General features: G+C 40.6%; 1 protein-coding gene and 1 long non-coding RNA gene across 5 annotated transcripts in view; one reads left to right on the forward strand and one right to left on the reverse strand.

The window, feature by feature from the left end:
- Positions 1 to 2,175: 2,175 nt before the first annotated feature.
- Positions 2,176 to 20,984, reverse strand: LOC104150496 (uncharacterized). Of its 3 annotated transcripts, XR_011138970.1 has the most exons (7): positions 20,882 to 20,984; positions 20,161 to 20,244; positions 16,885 to 16,991; positions 10,905 to 10,976; positions 6,663 to 6,766; positions 6,229 to 6,446; positions 2,176 to 5,164 (listed from the first exon to the last, which is right to left on the reverse strand). It is a non-coding gene; the product is annotated as an uncharacterized lncRNA (long non-coding RNA). The 3 variants fall into 3 exon arrangements; XR_695617.2 differs by lacking the exon at positions 20,882 to 20,984 and having other exon boundaries at positions 20,161 to 20,353; XR_695618.2 differs by lacking the exons at positions 6,229 to 6,446; positions 20,882 to 20,984 and having other exon boundaries at positions 20,161 to 20,353.
- A 13-nt stretch (positions 20,985 to 20,997) lies between these two features.
- Positions 20,998 to 26,509, forward strand: part of TRIO (trio Rho guanine nucleotide exchange factor) — a 263,242-nt gene continuing 257,730 nt past the window's right edge. Inside the window, exon 1 of one of the 2 annotated variants that reach the window (XM_068931428.1) lies at positions 20,998 to 21,192. In XM_068931428.1, coding sequence (XP_068787529.1) covers positions 21,069 to 21,192 — 124 coding nt within the window. In that variant the 5' untranslated portion in view covers positions 20,998 to 21,068. The remainder of the gene's footprint in view (positions 21,193 to 26,509) is intronic. The other variant, XM_068931431.1, reaches the window with a different exon arrangement.

Here is a 26,509-nt window from a genome sequence, read left to right on the forward strand (position 1 = left end):
AAAAAGAGAAATTTTTGAAAATAGTATCAATGACCATTCATAGTTTTTTCTCTATTCAGAAGTAGTCTGTAACAGACTCTGAAGCTATAAAGGGAACTCTGTGTTTCAGAAAGGACTCTCTAAAACAATAGGGAATTCACACAATTCTATACAGGAATAATTATAAATATACCAAAAGGTATATGTGGTTGGTCTTTATTTACTCTGTTGCTCTTTTATGTCTTAGCATTTAACAGTGCCTAGGGACCTTTGCATGTCAGTTGTACACAGTAGTGCATAAAACCTCCTACTTGACTGGATCGATACTAAGGGAACTTAGTGTAATAATGAATCAATAAAAATGAGCAACATTACAGAGGTGTACTTTGTTTCAGGATTGTAGGTATTGTGGCAGATCTTCAGTTAGGACACCCAGATAATTGCTGACGACAAACAGTGTATTCTTAAACTGCCGCACTCCCACGGCACTGGGCTCTACAAAGAGACTTTTGTTTGGCCCTATGGATGTAAGCAAGACCTCCTGCTGCTCTGCTGCCAGCACACTGTAGTTACTGAGTACACATTTTCAAAGAATATTAAACCCACTGTAACACAGAGCAAGAAGTCATAAGACCTCACACTGAGAATGCATAGAGAACAGTTTATACAGACCTCTAAAGAGAAGTTTGCAAAAGTCCCACTGTCCATTACTTGAAAAAGATGACATGAATCTATCCCTGCACTTATCAAGTGACATTCTAAAGGCAATTCTGCCTCACAGCTACCAGCGAGTGCAATGTTTCCTAAACTTCTGTGCATTGTCTGACTCTGCTTACTCTGCATCAAGATGGTATTTTCTTATCCAGAGTGGTATCAAAAATAACTAATATTTATGGAAGTATGAATCTTCTTGCTAAATGAGCACCATGCTAGGTGTCTCTCAAGTCTTATTTTCAAGTGGTTTGATTTTCAGCAGTTCTGAGTGTGCATCAGGTGCTAAACAGGGAGTTGCAGAATGTTCAGCTCTTTAAAAATCAGGCCACACACACAAACACACATATATGTATGCATATGTGTGTGTGTGTGTGTGTGTGTGTATATATATATATATATATATATATAGTGTGTGTGTGTGTGTGTGTATGTGTGTGAGTGTATGTCTGTGTATACGCACACACACACACACTCACACACACACACACACATATATATGGGAGGATAATTTAATCCTTCCAGGTGCAAATATTTTGACTTGTCTCTTTTGTATCCACATATCCCATGACATGTATCCAGATAACATATATATGCTAAATAAACATATGGTGCTACTAATAGCCCAGAGGTGTTGTTTCCTGTATAATAGATATTGTTTGCCATGATGTATAGAATGCCTGCCCTGCACCCATAGTTGCTTTGTATCTGTATTGCAGTGAACGTATTGAACAAGCCTGAGGATGGGCACCACGCCATCCTGACAGATGGGTCTGGCTGCAGACATCCAGGAGACCATGTACGTGCATCCAGTGTGGGTGAGAGCAATAGGATCCTTTGCCAGGAAGATCTGAAAATCTGTTTGTTTTGACTGTACCTACTCCAAGGACAAGGAGGTAGGCTTACATTACATAACGTCTGTGAAATCGCTGAAATTGGTGGGGGTGAGGGGGTGGTGGTCGCAAGTGTAAAACGAATCTGTTGAAACAACTGCGAATCAAAGATCGTCACTGGGAAAAAGTGAGGCAGCATTATGACATCCCACATCACTTTGTCTTCCCTCGGGAAGACCAAGCAAAACTGGTCATAACAAGTTAATTTGTCTGAACAAGTCAGCAAAGGTGCAGAAACCTGTTGTGCAGGCTTTCTTCCTGTCCCAGAGGCACATAATATTTTGTAAAACAAAGTGCTGACTTTCAAGTACTGTGCAGGCACTGCTTCCCTATATAGTATAAAACTCTGCTGAATAAAGGAATAAGTATTTTCACTACAAAGAACATGAATTTACCTGCTGACCTTTTAAATGTAAGTTAAAATGTCTTCTGAACAATTAAGTATTTGCATTACTAGAAGATAAAATACTTCTCTCAAAAATTATCCTCTTACAGAATTCTTCCTCAGGTCAGGCTTGTGTATATTAATATAGAGTTGAAGAGAAACACAGTACAAGCTGTATTTATTCAAGGCTCTTAAAGGTTCAAGCACTATCAGAATAGTTTTCTTTATTATCATGCATTTCATTCATACCTACACCCAGAAAAATCTACTTAAAAATAAAGTCTGCTGTATAAAAATAATTAAGCAGTTTCCTCAACTATTGTCTTGAATTTGCCAGAAGCTTGGCACAGTATACAGAGTGATCGATGCAATTAGGTTACAGAAAAATATATTTCAATACAACATATATCTTTTTAAAAACCATTTAGGTTTTCAGAACAGCAACCTGAACTCTTAGATAGACAATTTTGTACTTTTGAAGTACAAAATGCACATAGAAAGCACAAAGGGAAAGTACAGCCATATGAGGGTGAATAAGACACATGAGGAAAGAGATAAAAGTCCTTCCCATGCACAAGCTTAAGTGGCAGGTAGAGCAAGGGAGCTGGGAAGCATGAAAGAAGTCGGTGAAGTTATTGTTGGCAGTTTTAAAAACATCCAGTGAGTTTTCTTGTAAAGTAAAAAGCCAGATTCCTGTCCTTGCAGACATTAAAGGAAATTTTGTAACCAGGGTATGAAGAATGGATGTTTAACTCTGTCGCCTCACTGGCCATCCAACATGGAAGATGTTTTCAAAGGAGCATCTTCTCACCATAAGCGCATCAGCAATGAACGTCTTTTGTCCCCTCCTCTTCCCATAATGAGGGCTCATGCTTTCAGGACCCATATATTAATTCTTAATTATACTTGAAAAAAAATAAAAATAAAAAAGAAAGAAAGAAAAAGTGAAATTCTAAGCCAGCTTTAGCCTTCTTGTTGAAAATGACAACTTATTACACTGGCAGCGTGGGAAACCAAGGAGCTGTAAGCCAGCTTCCTTCCTGCTCCAGACTTTTTAGTAGCTTTTATTGTTTGGGTTTTTTTTTTGCATTATTGAGTTAAACCTTGAGAACAATGAAAAGAGGGATGTTTTTGGAAGATGGTAAGTATAAAAGTAACTCAGCCCTGATGTGAACATGTGGCACCAACTAATTTGGACTTGTACTTGGCCTGAGGATGCAAGAAGAGGGCAAAGGTGACTTAAGGAACTTTATGCCTCCTTATTTGTTGTAACAATGTAGTCACCAACTCAAGCTGCCCGCTGTCTCACAGGCTCTTCTGGCATCTGAGGACAGCTGAGATATTTATATATTGCAGTCTTTCTTTTTTTTTATTATCATTACCTCCTGCATAGTGAAGCATGGAGCTGCCACATGAGTCCTACATGCCCAATTACCTCTGTGTAGGGGAAATTTTCTGAGGGAGAGAGTGGATCTTCATGGATGCACTTTGCAGCTTCACCAGGGCAATGCAGAGGGAGGGTTTTTTTACAGTAACAAGTGTGTGCGTGTGAATATATGTCACCTCTTTTAAGTACACCTTTTAAGCCATAAAATGTGCTTCATAACTTTTTGATACCCAAAAAACATAGTCATTTTAGTTCTCAAATTTCTGAAAACCTCTAAGTTCAGGAACATAGTGTATTATTATCCAGATGATATCAATACATTAATATCCTGCCTTCTACCATCTCAAATATTTTCTATTTGGTCTTTGGAGAAATTTTGTTGTAAAGTTGATTTATCAAATAAAAAGTGTTCTTCCTCTTCTTTTTTGTTTAAAGAAGGAAAATAATCTAAAAGGCATTGCATTTTAAAATACATTACAGTTTTACAGATAGTGCCTCATTTTTAATTACAGAACCTGCTATTACAAATTTTTAAATAGGTAAAAATGATTTGAAATATTGATGTTTTATCACAAATTATCACTGAAACTGTAAATTAGTAGTTACTTTGGAAGAAGCAAAAGCAGAGAAATTTCTAAGCAAAATAAATCACATACATAGGCTAAATGATTGTACCCCTTAGAGATTCAAATAAATCGCTTTTCTCTTGTACACAGACATGTTCTACAGATTATAAAAAAGATACATTAATAGCAAGGTAGTGATGTGATGCTTTGATGTTTGATTTAACCCTGCATAATGATTTCCTGTAATACTTTGCATTATTGAGTAGATTCTTCCTTAAGAGACTGTTATTTAAAATGGAAAAAAGCATATTTTTAAAATTTCACAGTGAATTTAATACATCATTTCCACCAAGAACCTCATTAGTAATGGGCACCTTTCAGACTATCACAGGTATCAGGATATTCTGAATTGAAGGATGGACAAGCTGGCAAGCTGTGACATAAAAGGTTACAAATGTTGTCTGCTAGTAAAATAATTATTTGCAAGCCGAGTAGTGTATGATGTGGTCTTTCCTTAAAAAAAAAGGAAAGTACAACTCCTTGATGCTGTTGCCCAGAATCTTTGTTTTAATGCATGTGTATATCTGCAGCTGAATAAGATCTTTTTCTTGGGTATTTTGAGTAGGCTGCTCATCGCACAAGTAATATTCTCTCACTCCTATGAGCAAATATTACTTGTGTAATATACTTCTATTGGAAGCCTCAAAATTTTGCCAGTATTAGACCCTGGTCCTACACTAGCAATTTCCCTCTGTGCAATCCCAGCAATATACTCAGGGGATGGTGGAGCTCTGCAAATCAGATTCAAATAACTCCTAGGACTTTTTGTTTCTCTGAGCAACAAGTTAGACTCCATCTCCTGAACTGATTCTAAAAACTAAATTTTGAAGAAAATCTTTCTTATGTTTGCATAGCTGGAATTTTTTCACTCTTTTTCCTTATGCTGTCTACAAACAAAGAAGTACAAAATACTAGAGGAGAAGAGAAAAATGTGTCAGAAACTGGAAAGTACTATCCATGAATGGTATTCTCAATGAAATGTTAAATAGTGCAACAGTAGAAAATCATTCCATGAAAATAGGAAGGGTAAGTGTGCATTTCACAAAGTTTAACAGAGTTTCAAAAATGTTAATCTATTTTCTGAGTGAAGATTGGATCTTCTTTTTGTTCAAAGTATCTGTGAAAATAAATCTTCACTTTTTTCCTCAGCAGTAAGAGAAATGTTTTTGCAGAAGACATTCTCCTACAGAAAAGAAACAGAGCAAGCTGCAATTAGAATAGAAGTGAACATTATAACTGAGAAGAGAATATGTAAAAACACAAACATATTTATTTTCATGTTTTTATTTTGAAAATATTCCATATGTTCATATTAATAAAAGGCAAAAACATCTATTGAATTTGTTAATAATTATCCTGCTACTTGTTTTATCCTGTGCAGTTGCCATTTCCCTGACAAGATACTGCGTGTCAATTAAGAATGGTAGTCATTTCTAGTGCAGTGGAATAATTTGTACAGGAGTAAAATTTTGAATACCATGATAAGAGTATCAAACTCATAAGGTACCAGATGTTCATCAGTAGGTTCCCTGTGTAGTAAAACAGGATCTCATTATAAAATCAGGAAGTATGTAAATAATTCTGAAATGGTGAAAAATTTAATAAAGATATAGCTCATCAAAAGACTGATAGGAGTAATGTTATTTAAATTAAGTTCACAGTTCTTCTACTTCAAAGGGACTATCAAAGCCAAATCAGAGAGGAAGGAATCATCACCATCCTCAATTCAAATCATCACTTGTGGTCCAGCCATTGAGCTTAAGAATCATGGGAGCATCCTACTATTAATTCTTAATAAAAAGTGAAGCAGTACCACTCATCCTGTTACATAGTTTCTTTCAAGTGTTCCTGTAATCATGGCAGCATCTGCCCAGCCATGTCCTCTGTTGTGTGCTCCAGCTGCGTGGGAGTGCTGCCACATGGCAGTGTCCTCCTGCAAGCCCTGAACCTGTAGAGGACAAGGGGCTAGGCCACGTCATGATCCTGACCTGCCTGAGCACTGAACACAACAGGAGAGCAAGTGAGGAATGTAAGGCATCCTATGCCTAGTAAAAGGCCTGAAACAGATCATCTGCAGAAAGAGGGTTTCCCTAGCTGGTCAGATTCCCATTATCAAGCCAATTGATTTTAGGGCTTGACACCAACTTTCCATTTTTGCATCACTGTATTTTATTTCCTGATGTGCATTGCCGTGAATCACAGCGTCTAGAAAAAGGAGATAGGTATTTGTTTTGGAACTGTCCTTACCACGCAATGCGAGTTGGCTTGGTAGCTGCTAGGAGAGAGCACTCTCACGGCACGAGGGGAATGTGAACTTCTTTGCCATAGCGTTCCCATTTGATGCTGCAAGAGGCTGAGCACCTGCTGCTCCCTGTTGCCATCAGCTGCTTAGTGGCACTACACCAACATAACAGTAATGCTAGGAAGCCCTTATTCTTTATTCTTAAGCTGGCAGAGCCTTTCTTCTGGCAACAAGAGAAAGTATTGATTTATGTATTATAAGGAAAGGTCCTCATAGTGTCAATAAAAAATAGCTAAAAGTGCAAGATCCATCTCTGGAATCTTTTATTAGCAGGTATAAATTGGCTCTGCCTGGCACTTTTACGTGTCCATTTGATCTATGCCTTATCAGATGTCATCTAGCTCTATTATAATTCAGATATCATTAGTTAAAAACTCACCAAGGAGTGGATTCTAACATCTGATAACTCAGCGATGCAAAACCTGTTCAAATATCAGTGGTAACTGATGAGCAAGATCACCTCTTATAGCGTGCTCCTGTGACCTAAAGAAGGGGCAGCAAAAGGAAGAAATCTTTTCAGTCCAATCACATACATTGTTGCTTCAGGACAGATTATTTCTGGACCTCTTTAGACATTTTTTGGGCCTGCTCTCAAATATGACAGCTCATTAGAAAAAGATAAAGTCATCCATGAAGGCACTCTGATGGCTCTTGACCTGTTGTCTCAGCTCCTTGACCGCACACAACTCACAGAGCCATTCTCAGCTTCTTTTCTCTACCAATGAAAAGATTCCCTGCAGATTTGTGGTCTTAAACAGCAGTGAGCAGATCACAAGGCATCAGAAGGCAGTCTGAAAAAAAAATGCAACAACTCTCCCAAAAACCTAAGCAGTCTATACATACATTCCCTGGCAAGTGGACAAGAAAATGGGACAAAAAAGAAGTACAAAACTGACATTTGAAGTTCAAGCTAATTTAATTTGTTTGTAAGTAAGTGAAGATAAGTATGGTATCTTCATAGGTGAAAAGGGAAAGATGGTCCTTCACTTTAAAAAGATTGAAAAGTCTTGGACTCGAGGACAAAGATACATGATTCACACAGACAGATTTTTGGCTGGGAAGCGTGCATCCAACTTGGAAGGTTTCTTGCATCAAAGGACTTAGGCAGAGGTAATTTTGTCCAATGGCACATGTCCAATTGATAGAAAACAGCCTGTCCCTGATTATTCTAACAATAATACAGAAAAATAAACAGCATAGCAGAGAGTGGAACAAATCTAGAAGAGCATTAAAATTACTTATGGACTTAGAAAGCACGTAAATGTACGCTATCAAGGTTTGTGTATGGCTGAAGCTTGATTTTTCAAAGCTTAATTTTAACATCTTGTAGGAGTCTTATTGTTTCTCATAAGGAATCTAGAGGCTTTTTATTTGTAACAGAGAAATACATCCACAATGGTCTGAGATATTTATTTATTCAAAATTCATGAAAATAGATACAGTCATACACCAGAAGGTAAGAATTTCACTTTTTAGTTCTCATGTATATCTAACTTGCTGATCTAAATAATCATATTACACAGAAATGTCCTGTCTATGTTGGAATATTTGACTGTTTCTATAGGAACAGTTATATCACTGTACATTTTACAGTGATATTGTTAAATCAACAATAAAATAGTATCAATCTTTATATGGCAATGACTGTTCTAGAATAAAAGAAGCCTTTTTGCTTTGGTTAAAACTCCTTTCAAAGCAATATAGGATAAAATGAAGAAAATACTCCTTTTTTACAAAAGGAATCATATAAATTCATATAAAAGTAACAGTTTAAACTGACATGTTAATGCATGCAGTATTATTTTCCATGTGAAAAAATGCTTAGATAAAGAAACAAGTCACACCGTAAAGGACAATCGGAAAAAGGTAAGCAGAGAAAGAGACAAGAACGTGTAATAGGAGCCATGGTTCAACTTCCTTTGTGTTGGAATTTGATATGAAGAAAGAAAGGCGCTATACTATAATGAACATTATCTGCTCATTTTTATTTGAAAGAGGGCAACTAGTAAAATGTAATTATTCATAAATTACTTAGATTAGTGGAAGTGCAGGGAGGCCTAAACATTTTAAAGAAGCATCTCACTCTGTAAAATTATGGGCCTGAAAGTTACCATCCAGTTTAGAACACTACCTCGAGGCAGGAAGAACTAAACCTATTTCACTTCTCATACTTTTTTGCCTAACCTTTTCCTAAATTTCATGTTTATGGAATTATGTTCATGCTTCTAATAATTTTAACAATCTCTATTTTTTTTTAAATTTGGTATTTCTAAGCTTTTTTATTTTGTCAGTATTATCATATCAGAACTGAAAAATATCAACTTATGAAACTGTAGAAACCTTTATCCCTCCACCAAGCTTAATGTAATAAATCGTCATTTTTGTGCAAGTATAAGATAAGGATACTATTAAGGTATTTATGCTACATGATCTTTTTAGGCAGATTGACCATAACTCAGTTTAGACTAAAGTAAGATTACATCACCAATTTATATAATACTGGTACTTTAACTTATATGACTATTACATAAATACACAGGAAACCCTCAGCTTGAGATGAATTGTGAAACATGTTCAGTTTTTAGTATGCCATCTGAAAAAAAAAAAAAAAAGGAGCAACAGAGCCCAGAGAAAATGAACAAAATATTTTAAGCATGAAACCCATACACACGAGAATACATGTAAAAGATTAAGACCGTTTAATAAACAAAGAAGCATAATTCAATAAGCAGAATGGAGAGATTTAGAGCAACTCATACTTCTGTTTTTTCTAATGCAAAAGGGAAAAGAAGCATCTATTTAGTTAAAAATCAGTATATTCAAAACTGATCAAAAGAAACAATTTGTGAAGCTAATAACATTTCAAAATAGCATTTTTGTATGTTCTAAGGATATAGATTAAACAAAATTTCTAGTTGCTTGAAAGTTTTTTAAACCAACTAATATTGCTGGGGAAAAAAAAGGTGTAGGCATACAGGACTATTTCATCTGATTTGAAGAACATGTGTGTCTAAAACCTTATCTGGCTTTTCCAGTTATACCAGCTCATCTAACAGAAGATACCACCTTTCCCTACTTAGTTTTCCAATTAACTTCCTAACTATCACCTACAGGTACAATATCACAATGCATATATATGCTAGTGATCCTTGTGTTTTAGGATTTATGACAGCAATAGAAAGCCAGAAAGAAATTTTCAGTATTGATAAAACTATTCATTTCTTCTTCTGCAAGATTTGGTATTTGTTACTCTCTGAAACAGGATAGTATCTTCACTCATTAAGACATACGAATTGTGTTTAGCAGATAGAGAAGAAATCTTCCATTGTAGTCATACCACTTACAACTTTATATGAAAGTCAGTCTGTCATTTGTAACTGTTCATTTTATGGAAAGCATGAATAGCAGTTAGTTTTATGCTTATCCTGGCATAGAAAACTTTTCTTTCTCCCTGCCTCCTTCCCCACTCAATTATTCAACTCAGTCACTAAGTTTGCTATGAAAAGACTGCTGACAGCCTTCTGAAACAGTTCTGCAGCTCCACTTCTGGTCTCCAGCTTCAGCTGCCACCATACTACCTCCACTGGTAACACTTCTGCGGGTAGTTTTGTTTTGGTTTGTTTGTTCATAGTATTTTAACCAGCTTTGTTCACAAAACCTCAATATGAAGAGAAATGTTACTATTTGGAATTTTTTCAATATTCACTTTTCCCCGGATTAGTTCATTAGCTAGTTTAAAATAATCTAAAAATCTTAGATATGTGGCAATATTAATAATCTTAGATACATGAAAATATTAATAGGATATAACTATTTTCAGAATATTATTTAGAAATAAAAATATGTCTGATGAATCAATGGGAAACAATAACGTTTCTAAATATGTAACAAGGAATGAATGTGCCTCATGAATGAATGATGAAGGAGTTAATTTATTTCATTATGCATGAAAAAGGAGGAAACTAGACTTTAATCCTGCCAAAGCAATCACAGTTGGAGAGAAATGATGGCTTAAATCTGGTATAAAAGAAATGGCATAAAGGAGCAAAGACTTGATTACTCTCACTTTAGTAAAAAAATAAGGAACACATTTCTGTAAAACACCTGGTATACAAAGGTTTGTTTTTATTATTAAACATAGAAAATTATTTTAAGTTCTTCATTGCTGTACTTGTTACTATGTGAAGGATTTAGGGAAAACTTTAAGCCCATCAAATTTCTTGAAAAGTTAGGATACATATTTTCGTCTTTGAATGTTTATATATATAACAGATTTAAAACAGAAAGTCTGTGTTAAATAGTAATTACATTTGTCAAATACAGCAAAAGATGTAACAGTGAAGAATGAAACCCACAGTGATGCATATAATTTAAGAGTTTGTGAGTATTCTTATAACTGATGTTAGTATGTTGTGCAATGACTGGAATACAAATGTTTTTCATCTCAGAAGGATAAAGCCGCATGCTTACACCCTTGCATGTTGTGAAATATGACACAAGGTAAGCCAATAGATTTAAAAAAAAAAAGGAATTAGCGAATAAGGTAACTAAAGTACTTTGTATTGTGATTTTAGCATTCAAGTTAGTCTAGGCTCTCGTTAATCTTACCAGTGATACTTACCAGTGAAATAGCATCGCAGTGGATCTTTTCCTACCAGTCTTGCAATCCTAGCTTCTTACAGCCTAGCATTATCTTCACTCATAAGAAAGAAAATATATTTTGTGGTAAGCTAGCTTTGTCAGACCTATGCAAGGCTTTTAATATTTATGCCTACTAAAAAGGACAATCAGTTAAATCAGAAATTATTACTTTTAGGTGAACTAAAACTGCAAGAAAACTGGTATCATCCCCAAACTGCTGATTGGATGAACATCTCTCCTGTTGCATAACAATACAGCAAATTTTTCCAAGATAAAAAGAAAAATGGAAAAAAAATTGATGGGAAGAGGAAAAGGATTCGAAATAAGGAATTAAAGATCTTCTTTTAAAATTTGTAAAGGTTATCAGTCAAACCTGGAAACTTTAATTAGCTCTGCAGTTTGACTGAAAAGGTGTAGCAACAGGTGATGTAAACTGAGAATTCTATACATGTTAAGAATGATATGAATGTAAATGTTAAAATGATGTAGGGTAAACAAGAGTTAATCCAATGCCCAAATAATTGCTACTTCCTTGAGGAAGGGGATGCAATTATACTGTGATAGCAGTGAGCAGTGGTATTGATTCATGGCTGAACCCAGCAATCGAAGCCTATGTAAAAGAGTGCTTTACACGAGCGCATGGAGCTTGAAGCTAGCTGAAATACCCAAGCATAGAAAAGATGCTTTTATAAAGACATAGTTATTTGTCATGCAATCTCTGAAGTGTGTTGAAGAGGCTAAAATTCGGTATTTGGCTAGAGGACAAAATTTGGTCCTAATCTTCAGTGCATGACACAATAACAAGTCTTCACATGGGCTGATATAGTTCCTATGGAAGATGACTTCGTAAAGGCCCAGCTTTTGTTGTGTAACTGCCTACACCTACTGGACAAGTGTCTAAGTCTAGGGGAAACCTGGGCCAATATAGCTGGTAGGTCTCATGCAGGAAATATTTCTGCTAGATGTAAGTAGTTAACAAGAAAGAAATTCAAGTACATGATTCGAATAGCAAAATTTCAGGTAATTCTTCTGGAGACCAAATATGCAATCTTTCACTAAGGAGCACTGGTAATTTAAATTTTAGTGCTTCAGTAAAAACATATACTTAGTAAATTAACTGAATTATCGGTATGGCATCCCACTTACTCCTGATCTGGTTGCTGTATTTTTTTAGAGATTTACTGCTAGAAAGTTATGCTTTCCCTATTATTGATATGAAAGAGAAAACTGGTGAAAAATGAAGGCTAATAACAATGACAACTGGAAAAACTGGATGTAGCCTTCTATCTGTAAAAGGTTCATTATGAGTTGTTAATCTGTGCCAAGGGGTAGAATCATTTTAGCAAAATGCAAACACATCTTATGTCCTTATGTCCTATGGTATGCCTAGGCCCAGAAGTTTACGGGTATTTCCTGGGAGTGCTGCCATCTGAACACAGCTCCTGCCCTACTTTGTCTGCTCTTCCTCCATAAGAACTAAGCAGGTAGAGATACAGCGTAAGCCATGCTAAGCATGGGATATGTAACCGTTTCATGTACCCATGACAGAATGAAAGGCATACACAGATACTGTTCTTCAGTCTAGTGTACAGTATTGGCAAAGGGGCTAAGGACTAGAAAGCCTTGGAGCTGAAGCCCTTCTGCATGTCCGTCTTTAGAAACAGCAGCTGAGACCCTGGAGGGAATGTGGAACACCAACAGTGCTGTGGGCTCTGAATGGTCTGCCAATTGCTAAACGTCTTGAGAAGCAACTGGCTCTACCTGGAGTTAACATGCCAACAGTGGTATATGCTGGATACCTTTCAGGATGAATATCAACAATTTACCTTTGATGTGCCCAGGGGTTCCACAGCAAGTAGCCTGTTCAATTAAAAATAGAAAACTGCGACTGCCCGTGTAACTGCTAAATAGAAAAGAGAAGAAAGCATGCATTTGAGGAGCAAAATGCTGGCAAACAGTTGCATTTTGCTCAATTAGCTTACTGTGATACAGTGGGGAAAAGGGGATATATCAAGAAAGATGAAGGAAAATAACAGAGGACTTGTCTTCTAACTGAAAAAATGGAGGGGACAAAAAAAGCCTAAAAACAATTTGTTTACTGTCCTCTATCCACAGGACATTGCTGCAGCTGCTGTGTTTTTGCTGCTGAAAGCCAAGTGGCTTCCCAGGCGTGGCAAGGAATTCGACTTTCTGATTATGAGTAAAGGAAACACTAGGAAACTTTGTTATATGTTGGTCAGTTCTTTCCCATTGCAGCAGCTCCTGGGAGAGGGCAAGGTTTGAAATTCATGGCTGTGCACCCTCACAGATTTCATTAAGACCAAACAATGTCAAGAATAATATCTGCAGCTACTGTCTAGCCAATAGGACAATCAGCAAGGATGACAGTGTTGGCCAGCTGGTGCTAAGGGACGATAAATTCTCACCTAGAAGTTGACCTCCCTAAACAAAACCATTAACTTATGATCTGAACACATCACATACTACGTATACAGAACACAGGCAAGAGTGAAGCATCTGCAGAAAACATAGGATACGCTAAAATGACGGATCTGAAGACAAAGACGGTCACTGCTTGGATAAGTGATTTGATAAAACTGAGGGAAGGGATAAATCATAAAATTGCAAAATGTGACTTTGCAAAAGGGTTGCGAGGAGAGGAGAAACCATGCCATGTGTCTTAAGCAGTCTCCTTGGGAATTTGGAAAGCCATTTTCTGAGCAAATCCATTTTCTCCTAAGGAAACAGATCTGAGAGATCTGTTTTGAGTATTCATGCAACCTAGCTAACAACGCCTGACCCACTGCAGCAGATCAGTCTTTATTGCTACTCTGCCTGAAAACCCTCTATGTCTTGAAAGCGGCTCTTTATTGGACTTTCACACAAATGGATCTGGAGTACCTTAAGGTCCGATTGTAAATATTACCTGACTGATAACCCAGTACTCACACTGACCTGTCAAAGCAGTAAAATCAGCAGGCACGAAGTGTATTCTTGGGGAAACCATCAACTTTTGAAGACTATATAAAAACAATGTACTTATTAGCTATGCAAACTAGCAAAAAACTAGAAAGTGCAAAAGTACTGTGAATATTTCAAAAAAATGTCAGTTTTTAAATGACTCAAACTGCAATTCCATTCTGTGTATAGAATAGGAACTATGCATTTTTGGTATGTGTGTTGCATAAATATTAATCAGATTAGCTCAGTTCCTGTTACAAGATACTGATTGACAGAAACGGTACAGACATAGACATCCAAAATGGTCTCCAATCTGGGCAACTCTAAACCAGCATGCTGATGAAGTTATGTGAAATATAAGAAAATAAGCACCAGAAGTGGTTTGAATGCCCTTTTCTGGGAGATAACGCTTGAAGCAGGAGGCCTACTGTGTTAAGCTTCACTTTTGATTGACTTTTCATTTTGTCCAAGTTCATAAATTAAATTCTATCACCTTATGCATAGCTCTTGTGTGCTACTCTATGGCTATTCCCATACACTACCTTCATTATAAGCAAGCCAGTACAATTAACAAACTATTACTGTTATAGCAGAAGGATAGTTGTCAGCTGGACTTAATACTGCCTTGATACCAAGTGACTGGTTTTCTCATAGATGTGCTTGCTGTGGGGTGTGTCAAAATGCTTGGTATAAATAAGTGATATAGTGTAAGGCTGTCTGCTGATCTCTTGCCTACCATTAGCCTGATAGCTTAGCTTAACCAGTGGCCTGTTTTTTTGAGCTTCCATCACCATGATACAAAGCAGAGGTCTATAGTTAAAGATAAGTACAGTATACCTTTTATGTGGACCTACTAGTGCTTTTAGGCATGTAGAGCAGAGGTTGTTCTGACACAAGCTGTCTATACAATATCATGATCAAATAAGATAACACTGATGCTTCTGAATGCATAAAATGTCATGATGTTGCAATATTGTTCAGGAGTAATGACATACACACATATCATTCATAGTGTTGGTAACATAAACTTGATGGGGCCCATCTTGTTGTAGGCAATCTTTTATTCTGCTGATTATAAAATCTCCTGAACAGGAGTAAGCAATGGAAGATCTATAGAGGATGTCAGGCTTGATGTAGAAGCTTTCCTTTAGGGCTTTGTATACTTTGTACATAGAGTCTTTCAACAGTATAGTACATTCAGAAGAATGAAAATGATAATGACACAAGCCACTAAGTAGGTTGCACAGTTCAATCAGTTAGTTTAAAAAGCCAGCACTAGGAAGGTGAGATTCTGGAAGTCTGAGAAGAAAATATATACATCTCCTGATGCTTTCTGAAATTTAAGCAACAAGAATGTTACATCCTTGGCTTTAAAGTCAGCCATGCTAACTCTTGGTTGTTTCAATTGGTTCAGATCACTGGAGCCCAATTTTGTAACTCAAACTTATGAAGACTGAGATAGAATGTTTTTTCTTGTAAGGTTTAACATGTGAGAGACTAGAAGGCAAATTTCAATACAAAGAGAACAATGCTGAATTGGCCTTTGAGTTTTTTCCCTAAAATGCTCTTAAAGCTAAAGAAAGACTCACAAGACATCTTTAAGATGAGCACAAGCAGCGTGGCTGTTCTCTTTTACCAGAAGAAGGAAAAAAAGGTCTTTAATTACCTAGCAGCATGCCCTAATCAAAAGTCTTTGAAACTTCAAGGATGAAAACAGTGGTCAACAAATATTAAATGATCAGGAGTATGTAATTTTACCTGTTGATCTATATGTGAAAAGAGGAGCATGATGCAGAATGTCTAAAGGAAAATTGCTTTACAAGCAGGACAAGAGGTCATACCACCCTGAGAGCAGCTTATTAAAAAAGGGGAGCAAATCAACTCTTTTTAAAGGGGAGTCTTTAGCCTGCATTATCCTACTGTTGGGATTTCTGGACATGACCCATCTAGGCTGTGATCTCATAATGAATATGCACGTTGTTTTTAAACAGGCACAGTAAGTCCAATTATTTTGGAAAGTCTTTGAAGCACTGAATGCATTTCTGCCCAGAAAATCTTGGGCAAATAGGAACATACCCTTTGACAGTTAAGTATGGCCTAAATGTTAATGCTAGTGGTGGGAAACCTGAAGTGTGTGCGAGTGTGTGTCCATTTAGGTGTATGCATACTCCCTTGCAGAAAGAACAAGCATTACCAAAAATTTGAATAGAGAAGACAACGGAGTAACTTGTCTGAGATGCAGCTGAGGTTCAAATGGTAATAATTGCACAATAACATAGAATTAGGATTATCTAACTGTAAAAAGAAAAATAAACACTTTATTAGGCTGAGGTTAGTCAACAGATGGCTTATAAGCCACCAGTAGTCTACAAAACATCAGATGGTTGATGTAATTTCTACATATAATAGAAGTATCCTTGACATTGACAAGCCAGTACATGCCATGCAGCAGAAGTGGGAGCGGGATTTTTATAGAGCTAGCACATCTCTGAAATGGTGAGAATTAGAAAAACTGTGGTTCAGTTATAAATAAAATCAGGAGGGTTAACATTTTCAGTAAATGACATGCAAAAACACACAAGGTGGTCTGCAGCTTATTAAAAAACTCCGTGGTTCTTTGCTTAAGACTTGACAACCATGAGCATATGAGCAGGAAAGCTTTAGTTGTAGTGACCATCAAACACTGACCGTATGCAGTTTTTGACTTAATTGTACTGAACTTCTCCTTGCAGGTGCTTAGCAGGAGTTATCTGTGAAATGTATGTGTTGGCGGGTGGCAGCGGTGCCGTTCCAAGTTTGTAAGGGGATGTCAGAATGTGAAAGGTCTCACTGGTGGAAGCAGGTGGAAAATATTTTCAAGGTCACTGGCAATATTTTACATATGTGAGAGGTAGTTCACACCATCTGCTATCAGCTACTAAACATTTAACTGCTACTCAAACAGTAGAAAAACTAATGAAGAGGCAAAGGCAGAAGTTTCAAAAGCTGATGGAACTCACCACATAATGAGATGGGAACCTGATTCGATAGCATAGGGAAATGGAGCATGCAGACATAGTACTGTGGAAGACAACTACAGTGCATTTTCAAAAAGACATGGATGTTTCTGCAAAAAAGGGGAAGACAATAACGATAACTTGGAAAATGCCTCAGTGTTACTCTACAGATAAGAGAGATATCTTGTACTTGGAGAAGTGAGAATAATTTGAAATTGACAAATGTTGCTATAACACCAGCACTATTTAGATTAGAATCTGATAGCAACTGGGAGGTGGTACGCATTAATAACTTGGGTTGCTTTTCTTAACTGCTGCAATCTTAAAAGAAGCCTTGTCATCTAAAAAGCACAGTAGCAGCTGCTCTGGCCTTCTCTACTGGCTTCTACAAGTGCTTCTGCCCTGTTTTATAGATTCATTTGAAATCCCCTGAAAGCCTGCTGCAGAAAAATAACATTTGTAAGAAACAGTTCTTGTAGGCTGGCTACATTGAAGGGAAGTCCACATACCTTTTTCATTAAAGAGCTGTCCATGTGAAAGTCTTGTCCCCACACTATCTTTCATGTTCTAAGGTTTTGTTTGTGAAATAAAACAGTCAAGCATGGGAACAAGTATGAGAAATGAACTCTATAGTAAAAACACATTTTTTTCACAACTGAAGGGTTTTCTTGTTCAGAGCAGGGAGACGACTCTGACTGACCACGAAGGTCAGTATCATCCTGTGCCTGATAGCTTGCCCACACTAATGAGTTTCTAGGTTACTTCTTCTGAAAACTCATAAATATCAGTGATTTTAAATGAAATTGTTGCCCTGTTTTCTTTAATATCTTACAGAAATGGGGCAATTTTTTTTTTTTCGCTTCACCAAGTGGACTGCAAATGGTGCAGGAAAAGAACTTGAGCAATATCCAACTTGCATGTTACTTTAGGGATGAAAGATGATGTGACCCATGACACTTTCCAACCTGGATACAGAGAGCCAGGCACTGCGCAAGCTTCTTCCCTCACAAGAGACCTCTTCACCAGCAACAAGGATGTCTGTGCGATGATATACTGATTTTAGAGCAACCATTCAACCTGACTAAGACAAAATACAAGGAAAAATAAAGACCGTTCAAAGGATAAAACACTTAGGGCATTTCTTTTTCTCAGGCTTAAATCTCATTGAACAATCTGCTTATACAAAGTAAAATGTTTATATATATTTTGAGTAGCTATCTAAATTAAGCATGATTTCAACATCTTTGTTTTTTAAAAATCCTTCTGTGCAATTTAAAGACACTTGTAATTTGAAGCTCAGCCTTGGCAGCACTGATGTTTAGCAGGTCTCAGCACCCTTAAAATATCTTTTATATGAAGAAGAATATTCTTTCCTTTCCTGCATTTACCATTGCAATTGGTGCAAAACCATTTGCACGTTGACAAACATTCAGACAAGTAAAGTGGAAGTTGAAGAGTATGACCGCTCCCTAATGCCAGGTTGCAAAAGTAGGCAAGCTTACACAACTTTTCAATTGAACTTTTTTTCAGTTTTCAATATGCAGCGTTCTGCACACAGACAATTCATATCTTGGCTTTTTTTGTTGCGTTTCAAGCCTGAAATGATCAAGAAGAAATGGACTAAGAAACTTGATTCCCTAAAATTTAAATGTTAAACCCGGTATCTGAGATCTAAGGTGGATATCTGTGAAGGAAATCCTTATTTTGTTACAATGCATTAAGTAATTGGTCATAATGTGATGTTTCTGTCTTAATGTATTTCCTGTAACCTATCCTTCAACAAATGTTGGATCATCAACCTTAGAGCGCACACAACTGTATTGCTATAATCCTTTTGAACATTGCAAAGGATATGAGCAATATTTGGTTGCTGAAAGTCCGTAAGGATCATCTTTGCCACAGGTAAATAACTTGCGGCTGATCAGTCTCAGCCAAAGGACAGAACTAAATCCTATGAGGTGGAAATCACTTCAGATTCTTTCAGTTTCACAGTGGTGAGAGGGTCTGTTAGTGGGGGACATGATTCATGGTTCCTGCGTGTTCATGAAAGACAAAACCAGTATCTCCTGCAGATGAAGGAAATATGAGAAGGGACAAAATTTCAGTCATATAGCCTTCAAAATTGTTTAAATGAACCTTGGCTTTTTAGCACCCACTGGCAAACTGTACCGTATGCAGGGTGAGCAACTTGGTGGAAACAAATGGTCACTATCTTATCTTCAATAGCTAAGGTACAGAACAGTCTCCCAAAGCTAACATTGGCACAATCGGCCTCAAATGACAGTGAACTTCACACTATTGATCTTGCTCCTGTTTCTACAATCATTACTACTTAATTTCCACTGCTGTACCTAATTCAAATTCTGAAACAAATCATCTCAAGCACTCCTTGCTCTGCAGCCTCTGACAGCTCAGTTTGTTGAGATTCCAGGAGATTACTTTTTCTTTACTAATTACATTAGCTAGTATCCTTAACTTACCCCATTCTTTCATATTGTCCTGCAGTTTCTTCTGTGTTGATGTACAACATCCTACTCCTACTTCCAGGTCAACTTATTGCTCGCTGAGGAACAGCGGCATTTGTTCCAGTTGTTTTTTTGCTCACTGGATGCTGCTAGGCCAGCCAGAAAGGAATTCACCCTGCAACCACTTCTGCCAGCAGGGTGCCAATTTGGGACTCTCTCCCAGGCCCACTGCCTCAAAGAAAGACGTTTTTCAAACTTCTTTTCAGTCAAAACTAATCTCTCCTCTATAAGAGAAATTAGGGCAAGGGTAGTTGCACAAAAGCTTTTTCATCAAGCTGTACGACTTGAGCTAAACACCAACCTTGGGAAAAGGACGTCTGCGTCGCCCAACTGTGATAAATTAATGCAATACCACATTTCTCTTGAAGTTACCTTTGCTTTTAAGACTTATCAAAGGTTCAGGAGGTTAATTCTTGGAGCTACGCTTCTGCTTTGCAAGTGTGCTAACAAGCTACGTTTCTGACACCAGCATTTGAGCTCTGTTACTCAGTTTTATCAGTCTGTGCAACTGCTAAACTGCCTTCCCCACCTGCCTCTCTTCCACCTTACCGGCCCTCCGCCTTATTCCGGCAGTCTAAGGGGGCTGCGCGGGGGCGCGCCCCCACCAAGCGCAGCCCCAGCACCTGACTGAGCTGGCCGTCACGAGCTGCCCGCTCCCGTTGCGTTCCCTGGACCGGGCCGCGATACAGAACTCCTCAGAGCTGCCCTAAGATCACTGAGCAAAAATCAATAAATAAATACGTAGTTACAGTACCGACAGCGAGGTAATGGATTGCTTCAACGCCTTTAAAGTACTCGACGAGCTCGACCTCCTCACAACCTCATTTTCACAGCTCGGCTGCCGTGCAGGAGCGGCGCGAGATAAAAACAAAGAGTAAATAAATAAAAAACCCCCACGGCGCGGTCGCGCCCCCGGTGGGCGCCGGGCAGCAGCCGGCCACGCCCCCGCCCCCGCCGGCTCTGCGCCCCGCCCCCTCGGCCGCGCCCCTCACCTTCGGCCGCGCCCAGCCAATGGGAAGCGGGCTCGGCGGGAGGGCTGACGCGCTGCACCGCCCCCTCCCGAGCAGCGCCGGACGCAGCCGGAGACGCCCGAGCTCCCCCCGCCTCCCCCCCGGTTCCTCGGGCGGGGCCTCGCTTCCTTTCCCCGCTATCCCCTTCCCACTCTCTTCCCGGGCAAGATGGAGGACGGCGGTTGCTGCGGCCACCAGCGCCGCCGCGCCTAGCGCAGCTGCCGCTCCTCCAGCTCGCTCTCTCGGAAGAAGGCTGCAGGCGTCCCTGCTCTCGCCTCCCGCCGGCTCCGCGCCGCGCCGCTCGCCGGCCCTCCCCATGCCGTCGTCGTCCTGCTGCTGCTGCGATTGTCTGCGCCCCGGCTGCCGCCCGCCCGCAGGCGCTGCCGCGGTGCCTGCGCACGCCGCCGCCGCCGCCGCCTAGGTGGCTGCGGGGGGGCGCTCCCGGGGCTGCCATTCCGCGCATACCTCCATGTCCCTGCGCTCGCCGCGGCCGCCAGCCGCCGCCCCCGCCCGAAGGAGGTGAAGCCGCCCCCCGCGGAGCAGAGCCCGGTGCGCCCGGCCCGCGCCGCCGGCCGCGGAGGAGCCGTGAGCGGGGCGGCGCGGTGGGGGCGCTGCTTGGGGGTCTCGCCCTCCGCCTCCGCACGCAGCAGCCATGAGCAGCGCCGCCGCCACCGCCGCCTCCAGCGCCGCCGCCACCACGGCCGGCAGCGGCGCGGGGGAAGGGGCCGAGGAGGCGGCCAAGGACTCGGCGGACATAGCGGCGTTTTTCCGATCCGGTGAGTGCGGCCCCTTCCCCGGGGAGGGGGAAAGGGGCCGCGGCCAGGCCCGGGCTGGAGGCGGTGGCGAGGCGACACCTCCCTCCCCCGAGAGAGGGCAGCCGGCTTTGTCAGGTGGCCCCGGGGACGGGAGGCTGGGGTGGGGGGGGATGTCTGCCTTCCCTCCCCTGGCCGGCGGCGGCTGCCCGGAGCGGGCGGGCGGGCGGGCGCCCCTGAGCGGCCTCGGCTGTGTCCGTCTGCCCCGAGCGCTGCCGCTGCACGGAGGGGCCCGGGGGGGGGGGCAGCGCCCCTTCGCCTTGGGCCCGGCAGCTCGCGGGCGTCGCGCTGGGAGAGGCGAGGCGTTAACGGCCGCGCGCGGGGGTGGGGTGGGGGGGCGGGCCCCCGCTGGCAGGTGCGTTAACGGCTGCGGGCGGGGCGGGCCCCTGCTGGCGGGCGCGTTAACGGCCGCCGCGGGTGTCGTACGGCGGCGCTTGGGGCAGGCGGGGTGTCTCTAAAACCGGGGGGGGGAGAGGGAGGTGCGGCCCTGGCCCGCCGAGGGCGGGAGGCAGAGGCCGTCCCTCGCGTGAGCGGGGCAGGGGGAGCTGGGCCGCGGCGCCGGCCGGGGCTTCCCAGCGGGTTGCGAGATGACACTGCTATAAAAGGCAACGCGCGGCCCGTCACGCCGCGCCGGGGCCGCGTTGCCGGTGGCGATCGAGGACGGGGGTGGGAGAGGGAAGCGTTCAAAACGGGTATTTATAGCGCGAAGGGAAGAAGGAGGCGTGTGTGGTTTTTTTTTTTTTTGGGGGGGGGGGGAAGAAGCGCTAAGGGATTTCCCTGCCTCCGTGAAGGAGGAGCAGCAGCAGCGGGCGCCGGGCTGGTGCGGTTCGCGTGCTCCTGGCTGTGCTGCCGAGCTGGAAAGTCTGGCTTGGCTTTGGAGAGACTAGGGAGGGGTGGGGGGGGATGGAGCCTGCTGACAGCCTGCCGGGATTAAAAAATGGAGGCCGCCTCCTCGGTCGGTGTTTCCCCTCGGTACGCCGCCGTCCTAAGGGGGACGGGGTCGCCGGCGGCGGTGGCGGCGGCTGCCCGTCCTCCCTCCCTCCCATCCCCTCCCGTCCCCTCTCGTCCCCGGCGACCGCACGGCACCCCCGGCCGGTGCACCCGGGCGGGGCAGCAGGGCCGGGCTAGGCACCGACTCCGTTTGGATGCCTAAAAAGGAGCGGGCCAGGAAGGAAAATGCAGACTCACCGCTGGGAAGAGGAAGGGGGTGGCCAGTTTGGTGTGTAAAATAAATCAAAATACCCCCCCTCGCCCGTGTTAATTGCGTTTCTAAGGAAAGTCAGAAGCGGTGTAATTGGTGCTGCTCACAATCCATGCTTGTTGTTGGATCTGCCTGGTTTAAGGCAGATGAGGGAAGAGGTGTGATCTGCAGTAGGCATCACTGAAGCGAGGGTGCTCAAGGCATGAGTGTGGACAGACGGTCTGAATGGTGAGTTAAGACTCCTATGGAGTGTCTGTGATGCTCCCTCCGAAACCTGTTTCGCGTGGCGGTGATGAGTGCAAAACTTGTCGAATTGAGAGAGAGGCTGGCCTCAGTGGATTTCATCGTGGAAAATCCATTTGTTCATTCTCAGCAGAAAGAATCATGTTGAAAGCAAAATGATGGATGCCAGTACTAGGCTTACAGTCTGCCTAGCATGGTTACAAGTAGGTACACATTGTCTGGTAATCCTGTGGTTTTGAAGGTCCTGCCGGCGGTATTAATAGTTGGCTTCCACATTTGCGTGTGGGTAGAGGGATAACACAGACTCAATTAGCTCGTGAGCTGTGCAGCAAGGATTTCTGATGCAGATGATTTTCGATAACAATGAAGTTGCATTAACTCAGTCTTGCAGTAACTGAAAATCTCAAAGCAGTAGAAAGACATGTCAAACGCTTATTGAAAACCTCTTAGAGTGTATTTAACAACTATGGCATTCTCATTTCTGTGCCTGTAGGGGTTACCTCGTTCAGCCTGGGCTGTGACATACCCTGGAAAATGTTCTAGCTTCTCCACTGGGATTTGGTAGTGGGGAAAGCTCCTTACGTTCTGTCTCCGTTCTCTAAGTCATGATCCATTCTTCTGTGGTCCATTGAGTGATGTTGGTGCTTCCCTTTGTTTGGATAGGAGGTATCTTTTTTTCACTTTGAAACACAGAAGGGAGTGTTTTGAAGCAACAAAGTGCGGATGGACATAGCGATCAATGAACAGGCAGAAAGCTTAGTTTGGTGTACGTGAGTACAGACAAAATATTTTTCTCTTTACAGTATTTATGATGACGAATGCTTCCTTTTTCCTGTCATTTGCAGAGAGTGTCAGCAATCTGTAGCTGTTACTTAAAAGAGAAAATGAACAAAAACATTATGGTGTTTTCCAGGAGGAAAATTAAAATCCTGGACAACTGGTCCGTTGCACTGCCAGTGGGATTATTGGGTTTCCTGCTGTCCTTTTGTAAGACTAAGGCCGAGGTAAAGTTAGAGCAGCCTAACAAATGGAGTTTTGTTATTTGGCAGATATTTTGTTGGAGTGTTTGGTCAGCTGCTAGGTTCACATCACTTGAAATGTATACGTTTCCAGTCTCTATTTTGGTTATGTAAATGTAAAGTCACTCTGAGTTGTTGTGTAAAGAAGTTGTGGTTGAAATTCTAAGAGAGGTTCCAGAAGAAAGAAGCTAAACTGGAAGTGAGGTGTAGTGTGAAAACCTAATGTACTGTGAATTTGAATGAGGAATACCTTTACAGGAATTGGAGGAAAGTGAGGCAGTGTACTGTGTTATCTAGTTGATATCTAAATATTTTAATCTGAAGTTGAAAATAGTGAGAACACCTTGTTAGATCTGCCACCTTATTTGTGGCAGGATTAAGGAATAAAACTGCTAACAAGCAGAGCTGGTGCCAAACACGGTGATCACATTTGGAGTGGGAAAACTCAGTGCTGGTAGGAAGTGCCTTTCTATCTTACATGTAAACTGGAGATTAAAGATGACTGTATAAACTATCAGAAAGGGTATGTTTTGAGCTGAGGATGTATAGACAGGCATCACTTTTTTCTCTATTAAAAAGACCATTTCCATGCATGTAAAATGATTAGTGAAATCTCTTCAAATTATGAGCAGACATGAAAAACTATTACTGTATGAAAAATTGGTGGCATGGACTGGGTTTAAGGGTGTTGATATATCGTGTTGAAGATGCTGAATCTATTTTTAAATCAAAAAGTATGAAGATAAAACTTTTTAAAGTGTATTGTAAGTTTCAATTTAAAATCAAATGTCTTCTGAAAGGATGAAAAAAGTTATTGAATAAACATCGTTTCAGGAAGTACAGGTACGAAGTTGAATTTGAGGGACTGTCATCAATGCGTGACTTATAAGGAAGTAAGTGTACAGGTTGTGGGGGTTTTTGACTTTTTGATCTTTCATCCTTGCAGCTTCAAGTGCTTAGTACTTTCGGAAGATGATACCCAAAAGAGTCAACTGACAAAATAAGGGGCAGCCCTCATTCTTGCCTCCTAAAGTGTAAATTACTGTGTTATAACATCTTTCTCCAAATCAAACAATTTTTGCTTGTTGGAATTCATGAATTTTACTTTTGTGCATAATGAACAAGGCTTTTCCCATCTAGTGTAAAAGAGATGAGACCAATATCTCTTGTACTCTTTTTACTAATATCTTTAGTAACTGAACTTACCTTTCTGGGAAGATGGAGAGATCTATGAATAACAAAGGGTGCAGAGAAAAAAGCTTGTAAGCACTTCTGTCAACTCTTGGCTAGATGATATAGCAAGTACCTTTATAAATGATTCTGAAAGTCTCAGTGGAAAAAACAAAACCAAGCCAAACAGGCTGTCAACTAATATTTTTTCACAATTTTGTGATGGAAATGGTTGTATTTGTTATTTCCCGTAAGATATATCCAGCGTGAGTGACTTCAGCAAGCAGTGCAGTAACTTCATTCATGTATGGACTAATGATATGGTTTTCAAAGCAAGTGAGAAGACTTTTCTTGCTACTACTTATTTATTAGCACACTTACCATATTTCAAGAAGGAGCAACACTTACATACTGAGCAAGCCGCAGCGTTCTTTTCGGCAAAGACTGAAATGCTTGAAAAGCAAAGGAGAAACAAGGCAGGCTCTGGAAGGCTTATCAGTAGAGGGGTTAACTACTCAAGTGTTGCAAAATCAAATCCAAACATAACTGTTGTTGATTGTTATTGATGACTTGAGTTGGGAAACAAAAAGATAGGGAGATTTTTCCAAAGTGTGAAAATGAATGTATGCAGATGGCAGAAATTCTTCCTTGGGAGGAGGAGTATGTCTGTAAGATTAAGGTGTAGTGAGCCTGAAGCAGAAGGATGTTCTGAATACAGGGTTCAGTGTTCTACCTCTCTTCAAAGCGAAGTGAAAGAACAAGGTAGCCAGAATAACTCTGAATGGTACCTGCTTCTAATGTTATGAACTCATTCTTTGTTGATGGTGCTTATGTATGTATGTGCTGCTTAATGTAAGCTTAACGGTAAGAAAATTTTAAACTTTAGTTTGAAATATATGAAGGTACTAAAATATCTATGCAATTGTATTACAAAAATGGGACGCTGAAATCTGTTCTAACTATGGACGTACAGTTGAAGATTTCTGCAAGTGCTAGTGACTTGAGAGTTTTAGATCAGCCTGCTTAAGGTTTTGGTGGACTAAATGTTGCTTCCAGAAGCCTTAACTGATATTTCTTGAGTAGCTGAGGCCATATGTGGAGTATAAATGAGTATGCTAAGAATGTAAATTTTTTTTTTAATAGTGATCCTGTCATTTGCTCACGTTCTGTGGGCAGCACTTAAGAAATAATAAGGTGAAGATATAAATCAAAAGATTTACTTAGGAATGTAGGATTTCAAATTTAAGGAGGAGAAACTGGTTCTCCCTAGTCATCTTTTTTTTATATACTGTTTTGCTTGCTTTTACCTTCCTGCCTATGTGATAGAGGTTGGAAAAGCTGACCGCCCACAGTAGACAACATTGAAAATTCTACTGAAGCAGAGAAGGTCTTCTGGGAAGGGGAGGGGAAGGATTATATGTAACAGAAAAAGTAAGCATACTACTAAAAAATAAGTTAACTTTTTCGTGAATAATTAAAAATTTTGCTAGCTTTTAAGTTGTGGATAAAATAGCTTTCATATTAGGTGTCAAATATAAAAAGCAAACTTAGATTTCAGCTTAAATCCAAGGAGCAGAACACACAGCATGTAAAGTTAAGATACCTTCACTGGAACTCTAGAAGTTAATACCTTTCTAAGATGGTTCCT

Source organism: Struthio camelus, chromosome 2 (assembly GCF_040807025.1).
Source record: "Struthio camelus isolate bStrCam1 chromosome 2, bStrCam1.hap1, whole genome shotgun sequence".
Lineage (NCBI taxonomy): Eukaryota > Metazoa > Chordata > Aves > Struthioniformes > Struthionidae > Struthio > Struthio camelus.